Raw genomic sequence first — 17,597 nt, forward strand, 5'->3', positions numbered from 1 at the left:
CCGGGATTTAAGTCACTTCTGCCCCAGCAGGCTGGGCTTAGGGAGCCCCAGAACTCCTCACCATGCACCCAGTTCAGTGCTGGGTGTGGACTTGTACTGTGAGGGCAGTTGGAGCTTTGCCAGACTCTGCTTTCCTGCTCTTCTAGTCAGGCAGACCAGCAGTGACCTTGGATTCCAGTGCTTAGCCGGCTGCAGAACGATGGGGCTGGCGTGCGTGCAGGGGAGGGTTGTGTCCTCTGATCCCAGGGCTCAGCTGAGCCCCTTGGGGGAAGCAGGAGGCGCCCTCGCGTCCAGAAGCTGGAGCCGGCCAGGCCTGGAGCTGGCGGTGGGAAGCCCGCGGGGTGGTGCTCCCAGGCAGGCGCTGGGGGAGGGCCGAGGGCAAAGAGATCGCTGGGGCTTCTCCTGCCCTCTTCGGGGCGGGTAGTCTGAACCCTGACTCCGCAAGTACCGTCCCCACCCCGCAAGCGCCGCGCGCCCGAGGACCCGAAGTCCGCGCTCCACTCCTGCGAGCTCGGCTGTCGCGTTGCATCCTGGGCTCTGTGGTTTTCGAGGACCGTGGGCGGGGCCCGCCCGGGGTGCGCGGCTATTGGGTGACGGCTGGGGCGCCCGCAGCCATTCCCTTTGTGCCCGCCCCTTCCGCCCCGCAACGGAGCGTCGGAGAGCCGTGACGGGCTCTGCCCTGGTGCGCGTCAGCGATTGGTGGAGGGGCGGGGCCCAGGGGCGGGGCTGTCCGCTGATTGCTCGGGCGCGGCGGGGGCGGGCCCGCGCATGCACGTAAGGGCGGTGCACGGGTCGCGGTGGGTAGTGCCAAGATGTCGGCGGCGGCGGTTCCGGAGCTGAAGCAGATCAGCCGGGTGGAGGCGATGCGTCTGGGGCCGGGCTGGAGCCACTCGTGCCACGCCATGCTGTACGCCGCAAACCCCGGGCAACTCTTCGGCCGCATCCCCATGCGCTTCTCGGTGCTGGTGAGGACGCGGGAGGACACGGGCGGGCGGGTACGGGACGCCACTCGGACCTGCGCCCGTGACCCGGCGCTCCCTTGCAGATGCAGATGCGCTTCGACGGACTGCTGGGCTTCCCCGGGGGCTTCGTGGACCGGCGCTTCTGGTCGCTGGAGGACGGACTGAATCGGGTGCTGGGCCTGGGCCTGGGCTGCCTGCGCCTCACGGAGGCCGACTACTTGAGCTCGCACCTGACCGAGGGCCCGCACCGCGTCGTGGCGCACCTGTACGCGCGGCAGCTGACGCTGGAGCAGCTGCATGCTGTGGAGATCAGCGCGGTGCACTCGCGGGATCACGGCCTGGAGGTGGGGGCCGCTGCTCGGGCCCCGCCCCCCGCCCCGGGGTTTGGCTCTGGCCCCGCGGAAGGCACCGATGGGTAACACGTCCCCCTGAGGGTCCCCTGGACAGTTTGGGAGGGTGTCGCTGTCTCCAGCTTCGGGGTGGGGAGAGGGACCAGGGGTCGGGTAGGGTGGGAGGGGGGCCGGGGCTGGGGCTCCCTCGGGGCTGTGTTCCATCTGCCTTGCTGCCTGCCATTGCCAATCCTGGGAGTGGGGAGTGGGATCGGTGGGAGGATGGGAAGGGGCGGTGCCTGCTTCGGGAGGTGTGAAACTGCAGAGTAAAAAGGAGATCTTGTAGGTCTGGGTTCATGGGCGGGAATCTCACGGTGTGAGGGATGAAGGCTCTACTTCTGGGTTTTATAGTCTGGAAGACTGGGAGTGGCACTTGAGGTGTTTGGGATTCACCAGGTGAAAGAGGGAGCATGGGGGTGTGGACTGTGGGGCTTCCTGCTAGTGGATGAGGGCTGGGACTTGAGAGTGGGATGTGCATGGGGATGGCCTTGAAACTTGCTTGGGGAAGGGAGGGGCTGCACCGCACCAAGGGAGCTGGCTGGCTTCACCCAACCCTAGCTGGGTCTCCCATTACGTCCTTGGCAACCTGGCTGTCCTTCCCGTGGCCTAGCTGCTCACAAACCACTCCTGCCAAGGCCATGCCATCCGTGTGGGGGCCTGGTCCCAATCCTGGTCTCCTCTCCATGCAGGTGCTGGGGCTCGTGCGCGTCCCACTGTACACCCAGAAGGACCGAGTCGGTGGCTTTCCCAACTTCCTGAGCAACGCTTTCATCAGCACAGCCAAGTACCAGCTCCTCTTTGCTCTCAAGGTGCTCAACATGATGCCCGAGGAAAAGCTGGCTGAAGCTTTGGCTGCGGCCACAGAAAAGCAGAAGAAGGCCCTAGAGAAGCTGCTCCCATCTTCCTCCTGAGGTTGCTCCTGTGCCTTGTGTCTGTCGCCCTCCCGCTGGCTCTCTGTACCCGTGGGCTGAGGCTGGGCCCTCCAGCCTCATTGTGGGAATGTGTCTTCTAGCATGTTCTGTGCTTGACCCATTCCGACTGTGTTGGGGAGTGGGCACCTCCTCTTCTCCACTGCCCAGAGCAGTTACTGGGTGGTGGCCTGGGTGCACCCACTCTAAAATGAGCTCTCTGCGTGCGTGTCCTGGGCTGGTGGAGCCCCAGGTGTTTCCTGATGGCCTCAGTGGATAAGTGCACATGCACTTGGACCCTGGAGAAGTTGCTTTGTTCTCGTGGCACTTTTGTTCTTGTGGAGGCCAACTTTGGGTTGACTCCATCCTGCGTCCTGCCCCGAGCCAGCCCCAGGGTCTGGAGAAACGCCAGCCCAGGATAGGAGGTTATGTTGTGAATTTTGGTTGTTAGCTTTATTTGTGGTGAGTTTTCAAAGCAGCTTTACCTGCTCTGTCTTGGGCCCTGTCCCTGCGAACAGTCAGGGCCGTGGGGCCCAGGTGTACAGGGAGCTGCTGGAGGAAGGACAGTAAAGTTGTGCCTCCGCTGTTCTGTGTGTTCTTCAGTCCTGGCTACAGGCCTAGGGGTGGATGCACGAGGGTGTCCCCTTCCCCGCCACCCAGGGACCTGAGGGCAGGGGCCGGGCATAAGAGCGGGGCTCTGGGTACCATTCAGGTGGAGCTGATGCAGGCCTCCCCTCCCAGGTGGGGGTGCCAGCCACCTCCCCATGTTGACTGTGGCACTGCTAGCCATGGACTCTTCTGGGCCATGGGCCTGGTCTGGTGGTTTCTTCACTGAGACTGACAGTGTGACACCTCTCCCTGATCCTGGTGGCTCTGGTGGCGCCTGGGCTGAGCCCACTGCTGCTTCCTTTGAGAGCCTCCCCTCTCTGTTCCCAGCACAGCCTGCAGGCACCTCCAGGAAGCAGTCTGGCAGCACTGGCCAAGCGTGCACAATGACAACAGCAGAGCCACCACAGGACAGGAAGGTCACCACTGGCGGTCTCCTATGGCCCTACGTCTGGAAAGACTCCTCAGTGAAGCTCACAGTTTCCACAGCGCCGGCCTGGTAAGGAAAGCAATGCTCCCGGCCCAGCCTGGGTGTCCCATCTTAGAGCCTCGACGAAGTGGCTGGCACATGTGGGCAAGGACACTCTGCTCTGTAAATAAAACACCTGTACTTGCTCCTCTCTTATTTCTGGGGCCTGCTTCGCTCTCCAGGTAGCTTTGTAGAATCATGGGGGTTCTGATGCAAAGGTGGCCCTAGCTACAGGCAACAGAGGGATGGGGCAGCAGGGATCACCCAGTTGGTCCTGCCCTGAGCATGGTGCTCTGGGCGAGGGCCCTGGCACAGCTTTCCTCTTGCTGTGGTTTATCAGCCAGTACCTCAGGCCATGGGACCAGAACTGAACCCCTCACCAACCAATCTTAAACTTTATTTTCCAGCAAATGACATACGCTGCCCAGGCACCCCGCCCCAGTCCTCACCTGTCTGGGCGAACCTCAGTGTGGCGCCTGTGGTATGTGGGGACACGCTCTCCCCAAGGCCCTGCCTGCTCTGGGCCCCACTCCCGGGTCTGGATAAGAGACCCTCGTCTTGCCTCAGTGCGGGCCTTGCTGCCCTCGCACCGGCCACAGCCCCGTCCTGTCTGCCAGCTGCTCCTGGGGCCCGATCCTCTGGCCCTGGCCACTGCAGCTGCCCGCTCGCTGGCCTCCTGTCCTCTGGGCACACAGCTTCAGGGTGGATCAGTCACCCCACGTCAGATTCTGAGAAGGGAAAGGGAAGACTGAGGGGGGCGCTCGCTCGGCTGCACAGCTGCCCTGCTCTTGGGGCCGAGGTCCTGGACGGACAGACACTCACCGTCCCCTTGCCTAAGGCTCCCGCCAGTTCTCCTTCCCGTTCAGCACTTGCAGCTTCTCCAGGCTCTGGGTCACTAAGCACAGCACTCGCCCTGAGAACGGGGGCAGACAGTTACTGCTTCGCAGTCTGGAGGGCTCGAGGACACAGGAATGGATGACCTTGAGGGCTGGTGGGCTGTCCGGCCCCCTGGACTCACCCATCTCCCGGACTCGATCCTCCAGGGCTCCCGACAGCTGAGGGAGGCTCAGGGCCTGCAAGGCGGCCTGCCAGCCTTTGGAGTCTGCAGGGCAGAGAGCTGAGTAGGCCTGGGGTCTGTGCTCGCAGGCCCTGCCTCCATCCTGAGCCACTGCGACCAGGGGACGCCCCTCCCCCAACCTTTGGTGCCATACGTCCCCCTCATTATATCAGTGTTCTCCTCCCACTTGTGGAGCAAAGCGCTGACGGCCGGTCAGGGCTCAGCCCCAGGAATGTGTGTGAGGGCCCCTGCCTACTCCTGGGCTATGCCCTGCGGGGGGCCCAGCCAGGGGCTGCAGAAGTCACTTGAGGTCTTGGACAGTGGAGGCAGCCATGGCCCAAAGGCCACCTGGAGGGACAGTGAGGACATGGGCTTGGGCATGTGAGAGGATCTGGGGTGGGGTGGTGTCAGTGTGATAACTGCACTGAGACAAGTGGTAAAACCCAGCCTGGGGAGGTGTCCCTGCCCTCTGTCTACCTGTTCTGGGTCCAGGACACTGCTCTCCTTACCAGCTGTGGGGAGGCCTGGGCCCAGCATGGCCTCGAGCGGGGATTCATCCTGCTGCACTCGGGCGGACAGCTCAGCTTGACAGGCTCTGCCGGACACGAGAACCAATCTCTGGTGAGGGGAGAGGCCAGGCGATCGCAGACACCCTTCTCCCAGAGTGTGAGGCGGGGCTCTGCCCTGTGCACCCTGCCAGCCTGTGCCTGTGCGGCCCGGGCAGAGAAAAGACCCACACGGGGCCCCTCTGCTGCCTGGTCTGCCCTGCAAGGAGGGACAGCCAGATGAAATTGGGGTGGCGGTGACTCCAGGAGGCCCTGAAAACAACCCATTCTTGGAAGAATCTGGAGGAAACAGTGACTTGGCCTGGCCCGGGCCCGGGGGCAGCTCGGACACCCACTTACTGCAGCTGGTCCAGGACAAGCGCAGCGTCCCGGGCCAGGGCCCAGGTCTCCTGCAACTGTGCGTGGACGTCCTTGCGGGCGCCGTCCTGTTCCAGGAGGCAGCTCTCCACCACGGCCCGCAGCTCCTGTTCCTGTGACACCAGGCCCCGCATGGCCTCCACCTCCTCACAGCGCTGCAGCGGGAGAGGCAGCAGGTGCAGCAGGCTGGTTCGGGGGTGGGGAATGACCACTCGGGCAGGGTTCCCCCACCCCAGGTTCCATCTCTGCCGTCAGACTGCCGCCTCCTCTCCTGGCCTGGGGGGACCTGTCTCCACCTTGGAGCCCCCCAGGCCTGGGCCCCTTCCTGCAAGCCCGGTGGTGTGCGCTGCTGACACCCTTTCTCCCTCCTGTGCCCACCTGTGCGCCCCACTGCATCCGAGCCATGATGCTTCCTGGCCTTGCTATCCTGTCACCCGCCCTGGCTGTTGCTCTCCGCTGATTTTGGGCATCTGTCTCCACTCTGTGTCCTTCTCTGCACATCCCCTGCCCCAGCTCTCTACTTACTTTGTGCAGCTGGATGGCAAGCTCCTGCATCTCGGCTTCAAGCCGGTCGGCGTAGGCCAGCTCCAAGGCATCACTGGGGGGGCGGGCGCTGCTGTGCCAGCGGGCGATGGCAGAGGTCATCTTTCTCTTGGGCCCAAACAACCTACAGCAGGGAGTGAGAGGACACGGATCAGCACCCGCTCTATGTGGAGGTTCCGTGGGCTGTCCTTCTACCAAGACTGTCTGCTAGAAAGATCCCAGCTTTGAAGGGGGAGAGTAGCCCCCAGGATCCTGGGACAGAAGACAGAAAGAATCGTAAGGAGTCGTGACCTTCCCACCCTGCCTGGCTGCTGCTTTCACTGGACAGGGAGCTGGGGCTGCTAGGGATGCTCTCAAAGGTGGACAGTGGAAAATGTCAGGGTGCCCTGAGCACAGCAGTGTCTGCCGGGCCAGCTCGGGGCCTCGGGACCCAGGCTGCCTGCACCTGAGCTGGGAGCAGCTGCAGGAGTGGACAGCTGACAGCAGGGAGAAAGCCGGCCACTGGACATGAAGGGTCTCCACCCAAATGCTGGGAGCTGCACCTCAGCTGGTTCCTGGACATCGTAGCCACAGAGGCCCTGGGACTCACGTGATGCCGATTTCCTTCAGGTCGCTCTCAGTGAGGGTCAAAAAGATGCGGAGGTCCACGTCCTGCTCCTCAAACACCTGCAGGTATTTGAGGCAGCCAATCTGCTCCAGCAGTGTGGCGAGGTCCTAGAGGGTGAGGAGCCAGGGCAGGTCAGACAGAGGACAGGCAGGCCACGAAGACGTGGAGACAGGGAAAGGCCTGTGCTGCACACAGAGCTGCCTTTCTCCTGCTGAGCACCTGGCCTGGCCTGAGCTCTGCTGACTCCCAAGTTCGGCAGAGAGCCTGGGCTGCCCCCTGTGTGTCCTCAGGCAGGGCAGGCAGGGCGTCTCTGGACCAGTGTCTTCACTGCAGCAGGAAGCACACCCTGTGGCAGGTCTGCAGCAGCAGCTCTTCTCGGTCTCTGCTGACCCGGGACTCTTCATTTTTCCTTCACTCTGGGGGACAGTCTTTGCTGGACGTCGCACTGTTGGTTAACATGTCGTCCCATGTCTTCTGGTCCCTGTGGTTTCTGATGAGAAATACGCTGTTAATTGTCTGGAGATCCCGTTGTACGTGCTGAGTCACTTGTCTCTTGCTCCAAGATTCTTTGTTTAGTGACACTCTGATTGTGATGTGTCCAGGTGTGGCTCTGAATTTAACAAACTTAGAGCTCATTCAGCTTCTTGGATGTACAGATTCATTTTTTGATCAAATCTGAGAAGATTTGGCCTTTTTTTTCTTTCACTGAAAACTTTTTTTTTGGCGGGAATTTATTTGCCAGGAAGGATGATCCCATGGAACCAGTGCCGAGCCTCCTCTTTGCTAATTCTGTGTTTGGTCACGACGCAGCCTGCCCTGCACTTCTTGTCTGCGATGCTGAAACCTGGCCTCCCCAGCACCACGTAGAGGTCCAGGCTGCAGGTACCAATGCCTGGTGTTTGATCCCCAGATCGACGTGTTCTTGGATCCCCAAATCAAAATTTCCAGTATCTGAGAGATTATTTTTTCTTAACTTGCATTCTCGCACCTTTAGATGTTTCTCCAGGATTTCTTCTGCCTTGGCCCCACGGACTGTGCAGTGGACGGCAGTCTTTTCGTTTCCCCTGATAAGATTTGGCTATTTTAAAACATTTTTTCTACTTTTCCCTCCCTCCTCCCCAGGAACACCATTACGTGCACGCTGTTACACTCGCTGGTGTCTCACAGGTTTCTGTTCATTTTTCCTCATTCTTCTTTATCGGATTGGATAACCTCAAGTGATCTATGTTAAGTCTTCTGGTTCTCTCTTCTGTGTGCTCAAACCTGCTGTTAAGCCCCTCTAGTAAAATTTTCATCTCAGTTATTGTACTTTCAGTTCCAGAATTTCTATTTGGTTCATTTTTATTTCTATCACTTTATTGATATTCTGTATTTAGACATGGTTTCCTGTAGCTCTTGGAACATATTTTATTCCTTTTTTTGTTTCTGTTTTACAAACCCTGGGTCAAGGGCTGACTTTCAGGAGATGGCAGTGACAGAGCTGCTCTGCTACGTAGGAAACCCCGACCCAGAAGCAGGTAGCTTCGCCCCACTGGCTCCTCTGCCAAGCACATACACCAAATCTTGGAACATATTTACAGAAGCTGATTTAAAGGCTCCAATTGGCATGTGTTTAAGGTATGGAGAGGTCAGCTGCTCACCGAGCCTGGGAACACAGGCACGCCAGAGGGGCTGCGAGGAGAAACCAGCAAAATCACAGGCTTTTAGTGAAGAGCAGAACTGTGCCTTTAATAAATGGCAAATGCTGACCTCTCTTCCACCTCTGTACCACTTATGCCCGCAGAGGGTGGGAGAACACACTGGGCAGTGGCGCTGCTGTTGTACCTGTAATCCTGGACAAACTGCCCAGTCAGAGCAGCCACGATGAGAAAGGCAGCAATTAAGTTCTCATTAAGTCCCAACTAAGTGCCACTTTGCCTCTGCTTCCCATGCAGCTTGTCACTGTCACCTGAAAGCAGCTCTGTGATGCTGGTCCTGTGTTTCTCCTCCCCAGGCTCAGGGAGGCTGAGCTGAGCATGGAAACCAGGGGGAGAGACGGATCCCTCCATGGAAAGGAATGAACAGAAGCCCGGCAACTGGCTCCTCTCACCATTAGGAGTCCTCTCAGCCCGAGTAGCTTTCTAGGTCGTGTGGAGAAAACCACCCCACTCTTTTCTCTCAACAGTGCCGGCCCCATGGGAAGTACAAATAAATGCCTCACAAATCACAAGAAGCCCCACGGTCTTACCTGGGGTCCTGAGTAGGGGGACCTGTCAGTCTGGGGGATCAATCTTGGGGCACAGGAAGTTCCGGTGCCAGGAGGCCACTGGCTGTCGCTGCTGCTGTAACGATTCTTGGTCTTCACGTAGCTTTTAGTTTGTTTGCGAACCGAGCTTTTCCGCGCATGATCCGAATCCTGTGGTGAGAGGTGTGTGTTTAAAGCAACTGCGGGGGCTGGCAGCTGACATGCTGCATCCAAGCTCTGCTCCCTGCCCCACCGCCAGTGTATGCGGCTTCCTCTGCATGCTCCCCTCACGGTGGGGAAGGTCTCAAACTTCCCGTAACTCCCCCGCCTGCCAGAGGCCTCCCCGGTGGCGGCCCCCGTGGCACTGCATGGACACGCTCACCTCAGGTGAACTGCTAGGCAGCCCCCACGACGCCGGGGGAGGGGGTGGGGGAGGGTCACCTCGTTGCTCTCCAGGGAGGCCTCGCTGCTGAGTTCCGGGGCCCGGGCCAGGCCCTCACTGCTGCTGCTGCTCCGCGCGGCCCCGAGGTGGGCACAGAAGGCGTGCTCTTCTGACAATGGCGAAGACGAGGACGCCTGACCACAGGCCTCGCCCATGGCGACTCCCCAGAGCCCTGTCCCCGAGCGGCTTCAGCCACAGCGCTCCCTGGCCCCTCCAATCGTTCACTGTTTGCTTCTGCTTCACGCCGACTGCCGGGCCAGGCCCTTCCTCTCTAGGCTCGGCAGGGTTTGTCTGCTCTGTTCACCGATAAATGCAAGCATCTAGCCAGTGCTTGGCACACAGGACACTCGGTAAACAGCTGTGGAATGGACGATGCACATAACATACGAAGACATTTCCTAAGGACTTACCAGTCAAGAGGCTAAGCCTGTCTGTCTGGACTGACTCCCAGATCCTGCTCAGAGACCCCGGGGTAAGAAGTCTCCTCACCTGTCCCCAAGCCAGATTATGACTCTCCTCACAACAGCCAGAACCTTCTCTAACCTTCACCCTCTCCTCTGCCGGATGGACCCATCACAGGGCCACGGCCCAGCTGGACTGGTGGCGGGGGGGTGTGCGTACCCCGGCTGCTGCTGCTGCTACTCTCCACATCCCGCTCATTGATGGGGGAGGTGACGTCCCTGTAGCACAGGCCCCCCTCTTCCAGGGGGTTCTCATCGCTGCTGTTGAAGGTGACGTAGCCCCGTGGAGGCACCTGTTCTGTGGACAGAATGGGGCACGTAAATCCACACGCATGCATAAGGAAGGACGAGTTCTTCCTTCCACACACAACCACCACCTCAGAGGGATCTCAGCAAGGGACGCCCCAGGACAGCATTCTCTACTCGCCACGGTAACCTGGACAGAGCCGTGCCGTCCGCAGATGAGGAAACAGGCTCCAAGGGATTAGTGCCCAGCTTGTGCCCAGCAGCGGGTGCACGTGGAGCCAGGCCTGGCAGTGGCGGCCTCTCTATCACGCCACGCTGTTGCTTTGCCAAGAGGACAAAGTAGGAGACGGTAAGCTGTATTTACAAATTCCTGAGCCAAAGGAAAACTATACTACAAGGTGTTCCCGCAGCTGGAAACATCTACTCTCATACACACACCGGCCTGCATGGCCCCTGCGACTTCCCAGCACAGGGGCCAGCCCCAGTCAAGAAGATCCAGCTGAACAGGAAGGTAAGAGGCCCTGGCTAAACATTAACGGCAGCGACAGTGAATTATATAACCTCTGAATGTCTGCCTGCGAGAAAACAAGAAGAGGCGGAACACAAACCAGCGTTTAATTCCGCCTTTGCCCCTGCCTCTGCCCCACAGAAAGTACGTGTATTTGCATGAAAGAGCCTGGCTGGTGGGACCACAGGTAACTTATTTTCTTCTTTATACTTTTCTGAAGTTAGAGATTTTTTACATCAGCACATGCTATTTATCATTCAAAAATGTTTTTTAACTTTTGGCAAAGAGCATATATGCACTTACAGAAACTTAAACTTTCACACAGTGTAAGAAGAAAAACAGAATCTCCTGAAAGGCCGGAGCTGAGAGGCTGGCGAACACTCCTTCCTATGCCCCGGCCACAGCTCAGGCAGGACAGGTGGCCTGGGCTCCTCCAAAGGAACAGACTCTGCCACTCATCCCAGAGCCCCGAGCTCCCAGATGCCAGACCGGATGCCCGTGTCCTCACCTTCAGCACCAGCTCGCCAGTCAGCCCCCTGGATGCTGGGAGGAGGCAGGCCTGGTTACCAACCAGTGTCAGGACCCCTTCCAAGGGTCTGAGAAGGGAATCAAGTCCTCACATGGTGTCCTGGCTAGGAGGGGGTTCTGAGGGCTGCTCGCTAGACCAGCGGCCTGGCCACTGATGGGTGAGACCCACACTGGAGTCTGGTCACTCAGGCCAGCATGAGAGACAGCGTCAAGCCCAACTCGCCCCAAGTACTCAGCGCCTGTGCTCCCCAAAAGCACTGCACTCAACACTCAAGAGCTGACGGTCTGACAAAAACTCAGGCCATCTGGAAACTCAGGGTCTAGGGTTCTGGCCTACCAGGTGTCTGGTGGGCAGTTCTCAAATCCACACCCTGAGAAAAGAGTGCAAGGGCAGAGTCCTCCCCAGGGGATGCAGCAGAGACAGGAAGGGGACTCAACGGTCACGTTCTCCCTGCTGGGCTGACCCACCCACGTGAGGAATGGATCCAAGCTCAGCTATCTCTCTCCTACAGGAGAGAATGTTCTATTTGTAGTTTTAACCAACAGAAAGGAAACTCAAAGGATGAACCAAAACCCAAGAGCGAGCCACTGACTAATGTGTCTCCATCCCTGTGACGGATTCTGAGTCCTTGCGCTGCTGCTCCCACCCGGCAGCCCAGGCGGCCCCCACGTCAGAAGCCTGAGAGTTGCTCGTTCTCTCAGACAGAATCCTAGACTACGGTGTCGAAGCCACCGGGATCATGGGGCACTAACCATAGCAAGGCTGCTGTATCCTGCCTCCGAGTCCAATAGCTGTGAGCCTGGCCAAGGCTCGCGGCCCCTCGTGGATGCTGAGGCCCTTCTTCCGACAGGGCCTCTGTCTCTGAGGGACAGGGCAGGATTCATCTGAGGAGCTCAGATCTTCGTATTTTTCTGTGGGTCAAACACCAAAATTTAGACAGTATGTTCAGTGATGGACTAATTTACTAATCCTCATAATGAACTGAAATAAAAATCATCGTAATTGCTTTTTTCCTTTTCCTAAATTAAGAAAAGTGTTCCCAGGATGTCACCTGTAAGAAATGCCACAATGGGCGGGTCCACTGCTCAGATGGGCCACAGGGACATGGGACAGGGGGCTGGGGGGGAGGAGTAAAGCTGCTAATATGGTGAGCAGATCCAACTCATCCCTCTCTCTGAGTTTCCGGAATTTTTTACAACATGTAAGTATGTTAACAGTTAGAAATACATTCTGTTCTAAGCTGAGGTGACAAGTAAGATCCATCTCTTCATAAACATATGGCAGCGGCAGTCACAACTTCTTAAGCCATTTTATATTCTCAACCTGAACAATCTCTTGGGAAACAAGTGCCACATGACAGCTCTGTGTGCTATTTTACGACCTGTCTGAGCTAAAGAGCTCAGTGTGCCCACAGCTGTCAGCATTTTATAGCTTTTCATTGTTTTCCATATTTCATTACACCTAGAAGACAAAATTCAGGGGTTTATTTGTAGAAGGCACCCATTGGGTAAGATCTCACTTTGGAGTTGGTGAACTGGGGTGGAGACATGCAGAGAAGCCCCTCATTACCACTGTATCCCCTGTGTGATGGTGTCTGTTACAAAGCAGTCCTGAGGCCAAGAAGGGAGAGGCTCACTCAGACATGAACTGAAGGCTCAGCCCAGCCACTGCCCAAAAGCGAGAGAGTCACTGGCCCAGTTTCCAAGCCCAGGCCAGTGACGCCAAGTGGACCCCTCCCTCACACTCCAGGATCCATGCCGCCAGGAGGAGACTGGGGTCTATCCAAGCAGAAGCTGAAGGAGTCATAAAAAATAAATGTTCAGGCAGGGGAACCAAGGAAAAGGTGGCTCCACAAATCTGAACCTCCTGACGTGGCCCCTTGATCCCGTACAGTTGGCAGAACAGACAGAACCACACGAACCCCACGCCCCAACATGGCCCAGATGGCAGGGAGCCCCTCAGACGCCAGCATCCCTGATGCCCGGGAGGAGGCGAGCACCCGCTCCAGCAGAGACTCAGAACTCACCCCAAGAATCTGCACAGAGACTAGTGGGTCTAGGAAACACACCACACAGAAGAGAGACGTGGCTAAAGACCAGGCCCAGATGGTTTCACAGGGAATCCTTCAAAGACCATATGGGGGGCTTCCCTGGTGGTCCAGTGGTAAAGAATCCGCCTTCCAATGCAGGGGATGTGGGTTCGATCCCTGGTCAGGGAACTAAGATCCCATGTGCTGCTGGGCAGCTAAGCCCATGCACCTCAACTACTGAACCCGCACTTGCGTGCTGCAAACTACAGAGCCTATACGCCCTGGAGCCCACACACCCCAACTAGAGAGAAGCCCGTGTGTTGCAATGACAGATCCCACGTGACGCAACTAAGGCCCGATGCACCCCCACCAAAAAAAAAAAAAAAAGACCACATGGGACCAATGCTACATAAATTGTTCTAGAGCACAGAAAAGAAGGGAAACTTTCTAGTTCTTTTTATGAAGTATAATATTGAGACCTATAACTGATAAAGATAGACAAAAGAGGGCTTCCCTGGTGGCGCAGTGGTTGAGAGTCCGCCTGCCGATGCAGGGGACACGGGTTCGTGCCCCGGTCCGGGAGGATCCCACGTACTGCGGAGTGGCTGGGCCCGTGGGCCGTGGCCGCTGGGCCTGCGCGTACGGAGCCTGTGCTCCGCAACGGGAGAGGCCACAGCAGTGACAGGCCCGCGTACCACAAAAAAAAACCAAAAAAAAAGATAGACAAAAGAAAATCACAGACCAACATCACTTATGAATATCCATACAAAATTAATAAACATTAGCAAACAGAATCTAGAACCACATTAAGAAAAGAGTACACCAAGTGGGATTTATGCCAAGAATGTAAAGTTGGTTCATTAAGAAATTCATTAACATAATATACTGTGTTAATAGATCTAAGGAGAAAATTCACAATCATCTCCATAGATGTTGAAAACACCTTTGACAAAATTCAGCACTTATCCTATAAAAACTTTCAAGAATACAGGAAATGACAAATACTTTCTTAACATGATAACATATATGCAGACTTTACTCTGCAAGCCAGCATCTTACTTTTTTAAAACAAAACATTTATTTTTTATTCTTTATTTTCATTTATATTTTTTATTTTTTGGCCGCACCACATAGCACGCCGATTCTTAGTTCCCCAAACAGGGATCGAACCCGCGCCCCCTGCAGTAGAAGTGTGGAGTCTTAACCACTGGACTGCCAGGGAAGTCCCAAGCCAGCATCATACTTAACGTGGCATTTCTGCTAAGATCAGGGCCAAAGTGAATGCCCACTACCTCACCTCATTCAATAGGGAACTAGAGGGATTAGTGAGTGCGATGAAAGCAAAGAAATCTGAGGTACAAAAATCAGGAAAAAAGTAGTAAATCTGTCTCTATTTGCAGGTTTTATGGCAGTGTACCTGGAAAACCCTAGAGAACAGATAAATAAAATGAATTGAGACAATGAAAGAATTCAATAAGGCAGGAGGCGGTAGAACTGTGGACAGACAGCAGTCGCCTTCCTCTGCACAGACAACAAGCCGTCCAAGGCTATGATGGCAGCATTAAGAGGGATAATGCGTTTACAACAGCAATGACAAAAATCAGACCCTGAGGAATAAACTTCAGGTATATGCAAAATGTATTTGAGGAAAAATTTAAAACCCTCTTGCAAGACACGGAAGTACACTTGAATAAAAGGACGTCCCTTGGTCTTAGGGCGACTCAACAACACAGCAGTTCATTTGTACATTTGCCACAGTCACAAAAATATCAGCACGCTGTTTTTAAGGAGCTAGACAAGTTGATGCTCAAGTTCACACAGAAAAGCAAGTGCCAGGAAACACTGGAGAAGGAAAGCCACGAGGAGGGCCGGCCCCACCAGGTGGCAAAACATGTCAGAGAAAGCCTCTGTCATTTACACAGTGTGGGTCTGTGTGTGCAGAGTCCAGTGGAACAGAACAGGCAGTCCGGAAACAGACCTGAATGCAAACAGAAATTCAGAATATACGGTAAAGATCACTAGGTCAAAAATAGACTTCTAAACACGTGATGCTAGGACAACGGGGCAGCTGTTTGGAAAAAACCATCCGTGAAAATACATTGTGAATGGATCAGAGATCTACATGGAGAAATGAAACCATACACATAGATACTAGAGGAAAACATGGGCAATTTGTTGTACAACCAGGGCATAGGGCAAGATTTTCTGTGACTTAGAACCCAGAGGCAATAAACGGATGAATCTGACTACATAAAATTTAAACATCTGAGGCTTCCCTGCTGGTGCAGTGGTTGAGAGTCTGCCTGCCGATGCAGGGGACACGGGTTCGTGCCCCAGTCCGGGAAGATCCCACATGCCGCAGAGCAGCTGGGCCTATGAGCAATGGTCGCTGAGCCTGCGCATCTGGAGCCTGTGCTCCGCAACGGGAGAGGCCCCAACAGTGAGAGGCCCGCGTACCGCAAAAAAAAAATTAAATTAAATTAAATTAAAACATCTGCATGGCAACAAACAGCACAAGCAAAGTCAAGAAACAAAAACCAGAGCGATCCCCTCTGTGAGCTGCCCTCCTCCTCCCTGTCCTGCCCATCCTCAGCCTGGCAGTCCCGCCCTACATTCTACACCCTCCCCCCTCAGCCCGGGTCCTGGCCAGGCTCCAGGAGCCAAAGGGGAGGAGGGGACGCCAGCAGAGGCCTGGCCGCAGATGCAGGTACCTGGGCTCCGGTAGAGGCTCTTAGGCAGAGAAGGTGAGTGAGCGTCTATCAGCCCCACAATCTTCATGTGTCCATACTGCTTGGCCAGCATCCGGGCTGTGGCTCCACTGTGGTCTCTCGTGTCCACTTTGACTCCCTGTGAAAGTTTGTAAAAGAAGAGTTAGGAACCTCGCCCACAAAGCAGCCTCGCTTCCGGGCTGCAGACCCTGGAGGAGAGGGAGGGCGCCGGCATCTTCCTGACAAGGCTTCCTGCGAGAAAGTGGGGAAGGCAATCTATCTATCTATCTATCTATCTATCTATCTATCATCTATCTATCTATCTATCTATCTATCTATCTATGGCTGCGTTGGGTCATCGTTGCTGCACAGGCTTTCTTTTTAGTTGCAGCGAGTGGGGGCTACTCTTTGTTGCGGTGCGCAGGCCTCTCATTAAGGTGGCTTCTCTTGCTGTGGAGCATGGGCTCTAGGTGCACAGGCTTCAGTAGTTGTGGCACATGGGCTCAGTAGTTGTGACTCATGGGCTCTAGAGCGCCGGCTCAGTAGTTGTGGTGCACGGGCTTAGTTGCTCCACAGCATGTGGGATCTTCCCAGACCAGGGCTCGAACCCATCTCCCCTGCATTGGTAGGCAGATTCTTAACCACTGCGCCACCAGGGCAGCCCCGGGAAGGCGCTTCTTAGTGACAGGAGTCGGGGGCACCTGGCTGGCTCTGACGCTGCAGACACACACTGAATGGGGAGCATGTGTCCCACTCACTGCACTTCTCTTCACACAGAGAAAACTGGAGACAACAGATTCACTAGAGGGCCAGCCTTTAAAAACCATAATCAGATTGGGAGCACCACCCTTCTGAAACAGAATTTGGTAACTTTTACCCAAAGCCCTAAAAAGTACTTATCATCTTCAACACAACAGTTCCACTTCCACACCACATACCTGCAATAACAAAAACCCGGAGACAACTTAAATGCTCAGGGGGGTGGAGAGTCAGCTATGTTACTGCCATAAGTGCTGGTATTTACAAATAACAAAATTATAACCAAGATTTAAAAAGGACCACGATACAAAACTGTATATATACATTACAACTGCGACAAAACAAAGAAGTATACAGAAAGTAATACTGGAAGGAAATATGCCCAAACTGTTAGTATTATTTTTAAACAGTAAGATAATGGGGATTTTTCACATCTTCCTAATCTTCTATATTTTCTAAATTTACTACTATGAGTACATTTACTTTTTTTTTTTTTTTCTTGCGGTAGGCAGGCCTCTCACTGTTGGGGCCTCTCCCGTTGTGGAGCACAGGCTCCGGACGCGCAGGCTCAGCGGCCATGGCTCACGGGCCTAGCCGCTCCGTGGCATGTGGGATCTTCCCAGACCGGGGCACGAACCCGTGTCCCCTGCATCGGCAGGCGGACTCTCAACCACTGCGCCACCAGAGAAGCCCAGCACGTTTACTTTTGAAAACTGGAAAAGCCCAATAAGCTTTCCATTTTGAAAGCTTCAACCATGCAGCCTCGTAGTTGATGGTGGGACTATGAGCCCGTGCTCTGGAGGGCAAATCAGCAAGAGATAGTTGAAACCTGAAAAGTGTGCATGCCCTATGACCCAGAAATTCCACTTCTGGGAATTTAACCTCAGGAAATAATGAAGGATATACACTAACATTTAGGATCTTCCCTGAAGCATTTAGCATAGTGAGAACTGAAAAGAACTAGTTCACTAGGGGATTAGTGAAATAAGTGAGAACACATAAAATGGAACACCACCCACCCACTTACGTGACGGGGCCAAGTGTACATACAAACCTGGGCAGGTGTGCACAAGACATCATTAAGAAAAAAAAGCATATTACAAAACATTCTGTATAATGGAATTCCACTTTGACTTAAAATATTTATCCATAAAAAACTAGGATACTTGAGAATTCCCTCGCAGTCCAGTGATTAAGACTCGGGCTTTTAGTGCCGTGGACCTGGGT

At 55.3% G+C, this 17,597-nt stretch overlaps 2 protein-coding genes across 16 annotated transcripts in view; one reads left to right on the plus strand and one right to left on the minus strand.

Annotated features, from left to right (window-relative positions):
- The first annotated feature begins 759 nt into the window (after positions 1-759).
- On the plus strand, positions 760-3,480 carry NUDT16L1 (nudix hydrolase 16 like 1). 3 transcript variants are annotated; one of them, XM_032604890.1, is made up of 4 exons: positions 764-965; positions 1,046-1,306; positions 2,041-2,263; positions 3,201-3,480. In XM_032604890.1, exons 1-3 carry the CDS (start codon positions 813-815, stop codon positions 2,260-2,262), a joined length of 636 nt encoding a protein of 211 aa, XP_032460781.1. In that variant the 5' UTR covers positions 764-812; the 3' UTR covers position 2,263; positions 3,201-3,480. The 3 variants fall into 3 exon arrangements, with proteins under 3 accessions (XP_032460782.1, XP_032460781.1, XP_032460780.1); XM_032604889.1 differs by having other exon boundaries at positions 767-965; positions 3,196-3,480; XM_032604891.1 differs by having other exon boundaries at positions 760-965; positions 1,046-1,377; positions 2,041-3,480.
- Positions 3,481-3,702: 222 nt separating this feature from the next.
- Positions 3,703-17,597, minus strand: part of ANKS3 (ankyrin repeat and sterile alpha motif domain containing 3) — a 30,531-nt gene continuing 16,636 nt past the window's right edge. For 5 of the 13 annotated variants that reach the window (XM_032604875.1, XM_032604876.1, XM_032604885.1 and 2 more), the window contains 11 exons: positions 15,615-15,750; positions 11,627-11,785; positions 9,674-9,889; positions 9,130-9,239; positions 8,692-8,859; positions 6,447-6,571; positions 5,840-5,981; positions 5,297-5,469; positions 4,901-4,986; positions 4,157-4,436; positions 3,703-4,082 (listed from right to left, as the gene is read on the minus strand). In XM_032604875.1, coding sequence (XP_032460766.1) covers positions 4,168-4,436; positions 4,901-4,986; positions 5,297-5,469; positions 5,840-5,981; positions 6,447-6,571; positions 8,692-8,859; positions 9,130-9,239; positions 9,674-9,889; positions 11,627-11,785; positions 15,615-15,750 — 1,584 coding nt within the window. In that variant the 3' untranslated portion in view covers positions 3,703-4,082; positions 4,157-4,167. Of the gene's footprint in view, positions 4,083-4,156; positions 4,437-4,900; positions 4,987-5,296; positions 5,501-5,839; positions 5,982-6,446; positions 6,572-8,691; positions 8,860-9,129; positions 9,240-9,673; positions 9,890-11,626; positions 11,786-15,614; positions 15,751-17,597 lie in introns of those variants that run through there. The other 8 variants (XM_032604880.1, XM_032604879.1, XM_032604883.1 and 5 more) reach the window with 8 other exon arrangements.

This window comes from Phocoena sinus, chromosome 15 (genome assembly GCF_008692025.1).
Source record: "Phocoena sinus isolate mPhoSin1 chromosome 15, mPhoSin1.pri, whole genome shotgun sequence".
In the NCBI taxonomy this organism is placed as follows: domain Eukaryota; kingdom Metazoa; phylum Chordata; class Mammalia; order Artiodactyla; family Phocoenidae; genus Phocoena; species Phocoena sinus.

Coding starts and splice junctions, on each gene's coding strand:
- NUDT16L1 (XM_032604890.1), top strand. CDS start 813: ATGTCGGCGGCGGCGGTTCCGGAGCTGAAGCAGATCAGCCGGGTGGAG. Junction 966..1,045: donor CCATGCGCTTCTCGGTGCTG/GTGAGGACGCGG, acceptor GCTCCCTTGCAG/ATGCAGATGCGCTTCGACGG. Junction 1,307..2,040: donor CGCGGGATCACGGCCTGGAG/GTGGGGGCCGCT, acceptor CTCTCCATGCAG/GTGCTGGGGCTCGTGCGCGT.